This window comes from Vanellus vanellus (assembly GCF_965231255.1).
Source record: "Vanellus vanellus genome assembly, chromosome: Z".
Classification (NCBI taxonomy): Eukaryota; Metazoa; Chordata; class Aves; order Charadriiformes; family Charadriidae; genus Vanellus; species Vanellus vanellus.
The window spans coordinates 1319103-1328962 of record NC_138908.1 but is presented as its reverse complement, the minus strand read 5'-3'; the positions used below and the strand labels follow the sequence as shown (position 1 = coordinate 1328962).

The 9860-nt window shown below is 41.8% G+C and overlaps 1 protein-coding gene across 1 annotated transcript in view; it reads right to left on the bottom strand.

Annotated features, from left to right (window-relative positions):
* Positions 1–3566: 3566 nt before the first annotated feature.
* LOC309683474 (superkiller complex protein 3-like) overlaps positions 3567–9860 on the bottom strand; it is a 73672-nt gene continuing 67378 nt past the window's right edge. Inside the window, exons 40-42 of the mRNA XM_082497761.1 lie at positions 8326–8456; positions 6516–6639; positions 3567–4998 (exon numbers count right to left, since the gene is read on the bottom strand). Coding sequence (XP_082353887.1) covers positions 4921–4998; positions 6516–6639; positions 8326–8456 — 333 coding nt within the window. The 3' untranslated portion in view covers positions 3567–4920. The remainder of the gene's footprint in view (positions 4999–6515; positions 6640–8325; positions 8457–9860) is intronic.

Below are 9860 nucleotides of genomic sequence, written 5' to 3'. Positions count from 1 at the left end.
AGTATAATGAGTTACTGGATCATTAGAAGTAAATTGGGTACAGGTGACAAAATGCAAGTTAATTATTAGCAGATGCATTGTTAAGAAGGTCTATTTCTCATCTTCTCTGAATAAAAGTTAGAGGCGGTTTGCTACAGAGTGCTCAAAAATGTGACTGACATTGTGGGGTTTGTATTGTTACCAAAAAAACCCACGAAAATCAATCTGGAACTATGGAGTAAAACTCTGGGAGAAGGGCAAAAGAAACATATCAGTATAATTTCCCAACAGAAGCTAATATGAGTTCTTTAGCACAGAGGCCAAAAAAAGGCAGTCACAATGTAATTGCGATAGAAACCTGAATGTCTACAAAATGTTTGTTTCCAGAAAGCCCAATACTGTCCATTCCCCAGAGAAGAAAATTCAAGAGGACTCGGATAACCATCCTCCTCCTCCAGCAATCCATATCTCAAATCTCTTGTGCTTTTTGCCCTACAGAAAAGCAGGTTCCTCGAGGCCACGAATTCCAGGCGGCTCCTCGGAGAAGCCGGAGCTGCACAGCGGGACGGCTGAAACCGCATTGATGCAGCCAGGAGGGAACACCACTTCAGCCATTAGTCACGTCGCTCCTGCAGGCAGAAACGGCGTTATGTCAACAGTTTCTCTAGCGAGTAAAAAGTCCCAGAAATCACTCATCTCTTGTAAAAGACCAAGAACAGACACCACGGCCGCACTTTGCGTGTGGCCAGGCTCTTGAGAGAGCCAAACTCCACAGGAAAGGCTCCCAGCCTCACGCCTGCTTTCAGGACGGGTCTGTGTTTGTCACATTCCCACAAGCAGCAGGAAAACAGCAACCTCAAAATCCCAACAATGCGCAGCAGCTTCTGAGCTACTCTGAATCCGTATTTTGGTCTCGCTGTATGTTCTGTCCATCACAGGGGGCTCTGCCTTCACTGTAGACCTAAAGTCCGTTACTGCAGACATTTGGAGTTGAGGGCAGCCTCCCAAACTGTCTTTCTCTAGCTCTTTCTAGGCATTTTTGCTGGCTTTTGCTCATGTACTTGGCTGCGATGAAGCAGCAGTTCATACGGTTTGCTGCATCTGCCTCCCACCGAGTAGTCTGGATGCTGCAGTTCTCGGTGTGCTGAGAAAGAGCAAAAGAGTGAAACACAAGGTCATTGACGAATGGGTTTCTAAAACCACATGGTGTCATAAAAAAAAAAAAAAAAACAAGAAAGGAAAGGAAAGGAAAAAAAGCCAAGACAACCTTTAGAGTCTAACCCCGGAAAAGAGAAAAGGACAGATGCAGTGCTGCACATTTCCCACCCACCCACTCATTCACCCTTTCACATGGCAGTATGGCACATACGAGTGTTACTCTATCTAAGCACCGATTTGTATAATAGCTTGAGGGCCTAATTATAAATTCAGAGAGCACATGACTATATATTTGGAACGTCGCTATTCTTTGAGTGACTTCACTGCAAAAAGGAGTTATCTCAGTATTTATCACTCCACGCTGCGACCAAACTCCAGTTGGCCCCTCTCTCCCCTGAGAACACCAAATTTAAAAGTTACTTAACTGTGAGCTGTTCGGTTAAATCAGTAGAAAGCCATTTAACTGGGAGAGAAGGAAAGCTAAATTCTACACTTCCAGGACCATATTCAACTGGGCTGTAGAATTAGGGATGTATTTTGCCTTGCAAAGCTGCATTTGTGCAGCATCAAAACAGTTCTCAAGGGTTTTACATCTGTGAATTTAAAAAATACCTCTTTTTAATATAAAAGGTATCAAACAGAAGTACTGCAGAGAGAGAAGCATACCTCTGTGTGTGTGTTAAACTCTGAGGTTAGGCAAGGCTGAATTAATGGAATTACCCAATGTACTTCATGATACAATCTTGAGAGAAGCTCAGAAGTAGAGCAGAAATCCAGTTCAGCAATTCTTTGGAAATACAGAGAATGAGGTGAATATGCATGACTCAAATAAATAAATAAAATTTCCAGAAGCAAGCCATTATCTCATGTTTGTATAAAAGGATATGGAAGAAGCATGTAAAACTCTTCGCACCTGAAGTAGCAAAAAGCTCTACCTCGAGATTCATTAGATCCCATTGCATTCTGCCTTCAGCATAAGCCAACATACTAAAACAAATTACAGTGGAGGAACATTTATTTTTTCCCTGCTACAGCAGCAGCAGCCGAAGGCACGCCTTCCCAGGCAGCGAAACCCCTGAACAACCCTCTGCTCCGCAGCCCAGCGACGCCCCGGTGCCTTCCCGCAGCACTTCGCATGCTAAAGCTGAGCTCCACCTCCAGCTATAAAATACGGGGCTGCCTCACCCCCCACAAAGTTACACGTTTTTCCAGTGTCACAGCAGACCTGCTACAAGTGCTGATTTTGCAGAGGCTATAAATCCTTAAAAAATGAGGTGAGCAAGATTTTTACCTAATACTGTTGGATTTTGCAGGAGCTGGAATGTAAACTCGTGTTCCCCGAGCATTTTTCACTGAGTAGGTGGTAGCGGTGGGTTTTTTTTACCCTACAGGGCATGTAATACAACTTTGGGCTGTATAATTATCTTGTTCGAAGGATTCATCACTGATCACAGTGTAAGTAACTTCAGGGTCTTCTGAAGAGAAAAAACACCATGGGATTTTTTGGGTTTGTTTTATTTTTTTTTTTCCCACTGCTGAATATTCACAGCTGACGGTTATGCAGCTGGTTTCTCTGGCCTGTAGTTATTTGCCTGTTCTTCCAGGTGTTGGCTGAAGGTTTAGCGCTGAACAAAGCACAGGGTAACACTCAGGTAGAAGCGTTTCTGCCTAACGCGTTACCCAGGGTGGGCAGCCACTTGCTCTCCCACCACCAGAATAGGAGGCACAAATACCAAGGCCATACACAAGGATACGAACGACAGGCTGCAAGAACTTCTCCAGGTTTTTTATAGCAGCGAGCTAAAAAAAGTTACAGCTAGTCTTGAGAGTCACGAGTCTGCCTTTTGCAACGTTCATTTTTAATTCTTGCAGCTACTGATAGTTCAAGACTATGTGACAGCAGGCTGTGAAGGGAACCACAATCAATCTAAATTTACCCCCAAAATTCTTTTTTAGGAAGGTATTTTGCATTGAGATGGGTGGGAGAACAAAAGTGTGGGAGACAAGGAGGGATTCTTGCCATTCAGAGAGGTTTCTGCTCACCTCCACAGAGTAGAAACTGCAGCCTACTGAGCTCAGTTTTCCTCTTTAGAATGACAGCGGCACGCTCGTGGCTCTCGCTCGCTTTCTGGAGATCACGGCGTATGGCTGGTCACAGAGATGCGCATCCCACACACCGCGGGTCAGCATCCTGCATGCTTGAAGCCCAAGACAACTGGTTCCAAACCCAAGAGTTTATTAAAGGCAGTCCCACCGCACACCTTGGAAGTGCCCTTTCCTCTCCATAACCAGGGACTGTATGAGCCACCGTAGGACTTTGGCAGGCAGAGAGTTATTATAAGAAACTTTAAACCAGGAAGCGGAGAGCTATTGTGACTCTTGTCAACGTCTTGAAAATCCCCAACAGTAACACCGTCAGACTAGAATCATTGCTTGATTTTTTTTTATTTTCATGTACATAAAGGCAAAGTAACATCACGCCTTAAGAACCACTGTCATGATTCATCCAATTAAGCAGTCAGCAGCAGAATTACCAAGACATAAATAGTGCCTGTTACACACATTTATAAATATGGCCCTGTCCCTGACAATCACAAGCTTTTCTTGATGGGAATGCTCACTGAAGCCTGCAGTCAAGAGGATACACTGCTGTAATTAAGCTAATCGCAAAAAAAAAAAAAAATTAAAAAAGTATAAACTGACACTGTACATGAAGTTCTAAGCAGATTTGGGTCTCAACTGCAAAACAAAGTACATCAGAGCATCATGGTCTTGGTTGGGATGGGGTTGACTTTCTCGCTAGCAGCTGGTGCAGTGTCGTGTTTTGGGTGTGGGGTGGGAATGGTGGTGGCAGCGCACTGGCGGTTTTGGTTGTGGCTGGGCAGTCGAGGGCTGTTCTGCTCCTCACACTCCCCGCCAGCGAGCAGGCTGGGGGGCACAAGGAGTCGGGAGGGGACGCAGCCGGGACAGCTGACCCCACTGACCACAGGGATATTCCACACCACGTGACATCCTGCTCAGTGTATAAAGCTGGGGGGAGAAGAAGGACATTCGGAGTCACAGCGTTTGTCTTCCCAAGTCACCGTTAGGCGTGATGGAGCCCTGCTTTCCCGGGGATGGCTGAACACCTGCCCACCCACAGGAAGCGGGGAAGGAGTTCCTTGTTCTGCTTTGCTTGCGCATGTGGCTTTTGCTTTACTTACTAAGCTGTCTTTATCTCAACCCACAACTTTTCTCACTTTTACTGTTCTGATTCTCTCCCCCATTGCAATGGGGGGAGAGAGCGAGCGGCTACGTGGTGCTTAGTTGCTGGCTGGGGTTGAACCACGACACAGAGCAATACAGGCATTTTAAATCTCTGAATGTTTTACAGTATCTGGAAGAGAAGTTTGCTGCTACTTAGCTAGTAAGATTCTGTGCCAAGAAAACCTTGCACCACTGCCAGTGCAGTTAATATTGTATTTCTCTTTGTGGCCAACGGGGAAATACAGACAAGTCCTCTTCATTGCAAGTAGCACTGAAGTTTCAGTCAGGAAGAAAACAATAGCAAAATTCAGAGTTTTCCTTTCCACTAAAGTGTATTTCTATGGTGGAACCCATGTCAACAAGAAAATAACCTACTTTTGTTCAAGAAAAAGTAAAACTAAAGACAAAGTTGCAGTTGCTGCAACAAAAAACAAAACCAGACACAAACAAATAAAAAAGCACAAACCACATAAGCTCTTGGAAGATGGACTGATTAAGTTGCACAAATGGAAGAATTTTCACTTGAGATAGTCCATATTAGGCACTTGCTGACAATTTCTCATTTAGTTCCAGAGCTCTAACATCTCCATTAGCTTTGGCATTTTCTATAAGCACCTGCAGAGAAAAACAATGAAAAACTGAGAATTTAAGATTTTACTGTTAGCGTTTTACTGGCAATCTCAAATGCATTTTAATTTCTGCTATTCAGTTTCCCTAAATGATTAAGTAACCCATAAGCCCAGATAGGAAATATTCAACACTATGCATCAGCTTCCTTAAAACATCAGGCACGTAAAAAACCCCACCTTCTAGTGACTTGCTAAACCTGTAGCCACTTGCAATGCACTACAACGGCATCATTTGTCACTTGAGGCTGAGACTCAAGTCTGACAAGTAACTCACCTGCTGGCGATGAAACAAGCAGAGCTAGATGAGACCCATCTCCCTGACGAGCACGCTTGCCTCCTGCTAGTACATTTGTATAAATCTAAATTTGCCAAACAGAAGCATTCTTGACAGCTACTTAAACAAGATACTGCCAAGGTATCCTTTTGCCTCTCCCACTTAAATTTACCCTTCCTTGATTTACTTTCCATACCTCCTATTTCCAGCATTTCTACTAGGTAAAAAAGTTCCCATGACAGGCTAATTTTCACAGATGTTCATAGGCTTCTGGTACTTCTCTTGTAATCCAATCACATCATACATATTAAAAGTAAAACCATGAAGTAGAATCAAGAAAATCTTTACTCTAGCCATTATTTTTGTTGTACTCCTTGGCAGAGCACAGATCACATTGCAAGTGCAATGAGATGATAGCGGGATCATCTAAACTCATTAATTCTAGCTTTTTTATGCACCTATTTGTCTGTGTATGGATTTTTGTCAACACTGAGCCTGCTTGATGTACTGTACCTCCAAACGTACTTTGTTACAGATTCAGCATTTCAGCAGGGAACAGCTTCTAATCTGGGCAAAAGAGGTCATCGTGCCAGCGGCAGCAGCAGCGAGATTATTAGGTGAGCGTATTCAGAGTTTGAGTAATAAAGCGATTCCAGTTACAAGCCAAAATGAACCACCCCCCTTTGCATCACATGAAAGAGCTGTGTGGATTTGTGAGTTTGACTAAATCCATTTGTGAAGTACTATCAACAGAGACTAATGTACCATTTACTATGTACTGAAAATAATGTACCATTACAGATGTAATAAGAATCTTAAATACAGCGCTCAACTGTTCAGATCTTTTGGGTCAAGGACACCACACTGTTCCAGCCAGGCTAAAGGGAATTAACAATTTTTGTGCATTAATATGTTCTGGTAAAATTCTGGTAAAATAGTGTGCGTGTCTACTGAAAAGTCACTGGTAGAATTCTTGCCAGTTTGGATTAGAGAGAGATTTTACTGTTTGTTTTTCATTAGTATTGCATGGAAGAATGGAAGACTTTCAAACAAACTGGATGCAATTTTGAAAATTGAGGTGTGTTTTGTCAGTACAAAATCCTTAAACATTTCAACCTCTAGGGCAGGCAAGGCAGCACCTGCCTACCCTCCCTCTACCCTGCTGCCAAGCTGCAAGCATAATACCAACATGAATAGACTGAATTTCTGTATAAACCGGACTGCCTTACATCTATTAACTCATGATCATCTTTGGCATATAGATGTCGCAGGAGGTACCAGCGTGCCACGGACACTATGGTTTCCGGATTCCCTGGTTGATATACCACTCTTTCCAACATTCGACGAGTCTCCCTAGAAGCATAACCAAAACATAATCCAAATCAAATGCATGACTAGGACGCCTGTTAACATACCGGTATCCCAGAGCAAGCAACAATGATCAGTGGTCATATAAGGGAAGGTCCTTATTTCCACACCGCCCAAGAAAGTGAAGGAGCAGAGCTGTGGATTCCTTTGTTTCCTATCTAGCTGCATCTAGAATGCTAAAGAGTACTGCCACGTTGCTATGCTTAACATACTACACTCAAGTTTGTGCTTTAACTAGCAAGTAGCCCAAATTAGATTGACATAGCAGATTGTGACTGCTGCTGTAACATGATAAACATCGTGCTGCCTGTGAACTCAGCACAATCTCCGATTTCAGTACGTGATCTGCTGAACAAGTACAGCAGGTATTCTCCTGTTTAAGAGCTATGAAACAAATCTTTTGGAAGACAGTGCACCTGAGAGAAGCAGGTACTACAATAAATCTTAATGTTCCCAAGAAAATTCAATATTCTGCACAAATATATTTAATCCAGGCACTCACAAAAGGTACTGCAGTTCCTGCAAACACAGAGACAAGATGTGAAAGTGCAGGAGAGAAGGAAATGGGAAGAGAGTACTAAAGAGAAGTCTAAAGTCTGGGCTGATACTACCTTCCAACACCATCAGCTTATAGCTAGCCAAGACATTTTCAAATTCACTGTGTCATTAGAAATCTGGTAAAAACTGGCAATTAAGTTTAGGGATGTCATATTCACTCACTCGTGCTCCATCAGCTCTGGCTCTTGTTTCAAGAATTCTGTCCTGTATAAGCAACGTGATTGTCTAGTATGCTGTGATTTAACAGGCTGTCGAGAGGTTACATCTGTTTTTTGCTTGATATTAGTAGTTAAGATTAATTTCTTGTTTCAGGATTTTGAAGCATCTAGGCAGATCAATTAGATCTTGTGATATACCTTACTGTTCACCTAAGTTAATATCTGAAATTGTAATAAGACTGGTATTAATTGATTAAGTAAGTTTTCAGCCCAATTTTGTTATAACTGACAACAGTCAGTCACATTAGGCTGTCTGTCACCTTTTAAAAAGCCCACAGAGAAAGTAAGCTGGTTTATTAGAAATTTCTATAAAACCAGGTGAAATTATTGAACAAAAACATCAAGAATACTCAAACGTTCCATAGCTTAAGCAAAAAATACTGTAAAAGACAAACTAGACTTATAACTGAACTCATAAAGCACCCTCCCCCAAATCTTCTTCCTTTCCTCAAAAAACGACAACAAGCACCAGGCTCTTTGCGAACGAACACAAACTTTGACTGTGAGCCCAAATTAGGATCAAAATGAATCCCAGCAGTAGATAGGGTACTGATGTTTGTTTCCATGTTGTGATTTAACAAGATCTTTGAGAAAGGTATAGACTACCTGACTAACTTATTGAGGTAACGTGCTATTAAAACAACATACAGCTGTTTTTTTTCTTGGTATGAAGGACCTACATGGGATTTTTTTTGAGAAAAGCAGGAAGATTCTGCTGCTTCCTGCTCCCCGCACTACTAACCCCTTCCTCCATCTCCCTTTTGACAGCCATACTACTTCAAGAACTAATTCCTTTTTTCAATTTTCTTTTAGTTCTTGGACCTAGATCTGGGGATAATGACCGCTTGAACTTTTAGACAGTGTGTTCCATGTAAACTTAAAAGATCATGCATACCTTGCTCCCATTTTGCGATTATACTGCAGCAGTGCTTGTAGGAGAGCTGCCAGGGGGCAAGAAGAAAGCTTCAAAGCTTCAGTTGTTGCCTCCTGAACCAAGGATGGCCAGTGCTCATTCGAGACATTAGCCTATGATAAATGGGGAAAAAAAAAAAAAAAAACACAGAAAAAAAGAAAGGGCAGAGTATGTAGCATAAATCAGTTTTTGTTTGCAGCTTTCTAGACAGTAGCTTTAATTCAAGCTGTTTGAGGTATATAAACTATTTGGCAGGTTAGAGACAGATTTCTTTAAAAAACCAAACCAAACCAAAAAACAACAACAAACACTGGTTAGAAGAGCCTGGAAAGGTCATGCTAAATATTCTAGGACCAGCCTTGCCAGCACTCCACTTGCTCGTTTATGCAAAGAATCTTTTTTTTTTCCATACATGTTTTAGTAATGCTTGTTTTAATCACTAACTCTTGTTTGCTCTTCACCTTGTAAATTTTCATCCTGTGCACAAGACCAACCTAGAATGTAGAATTTATCCCCAGAAGTGACAACATATTTTACCAGAAGTAAAAGCCAACTCTAAGCTGGTAATTACCTAATAGAATAACTATTGAACAAATCCCTGTATCTTTTGGCTTATTATCCCCATTGTGTCCAGATAGCATTCAAATTACTGTACTTGAAGGGCTGCCCAAATTTTCATTTGGACAGATAATTGGGAGACAAGTAATTTTCAAACACAGAGCTTTCTTGGATCTGAGCAAGGTTTTCACCAGGCTTTTGCACATTTCATTAAGCCAGTGCAGATTAGAGACACCAAACAGAAATCCACTGATCAGCTGCTCTGCTCATGCAAAAAGCAGAGATGAGATAATCAATTTCATACTAATTGCATTTTTAAACAAAGTCTTGTATATTCTCAGGCAATTCGGGCGAGCATTTAAAGAAGTGGTATTAATAAAGCTAGAAGGTACCTTGCAACTTGTGGAGACATTTAAGAGCTATAGGAAACAGGGAGCACACCACAAGAAAACAGACAGAATAATCATGGGAGGAAAAATCCTGTCACTTGACAAATTCTGCCATTTGAAGCATATGGCTTGTGAGAAAGAAACTTGTCTACACTGAGGGGGATTCTCTTTTCGCACCAGAAGCAACAGCTTTGCAGCTTTATCCTCGGTAAAACTGACTGCCTTTTCTTATATAAGCAGTCAGGATATATGGGGTTCCTTTGCCTGATTTTGATTATGGCTGTTAGCTCAATCATCTGTTAAAATACATGAGAAAGAGTTAGCCAAGATCACAGCAGTATCTATTTTTTACACCAGGCTTTAAAGAAGCCTGGAGGTGCACTTCAAATTTCTAGAGTGACAATGCTTTAAAAGAACAGACACTTGCCAAGAATTTGAGTTATGTTCACCTGGCCCCTCGGTGCAAGGAGTAGAATAATTTTCTTTATACCACAATGTACACTTCCCTTAGATTGTTTTTATACTTCAAGGCAAGGCACCATATCTAGAAACAACCACACAGCATACAGT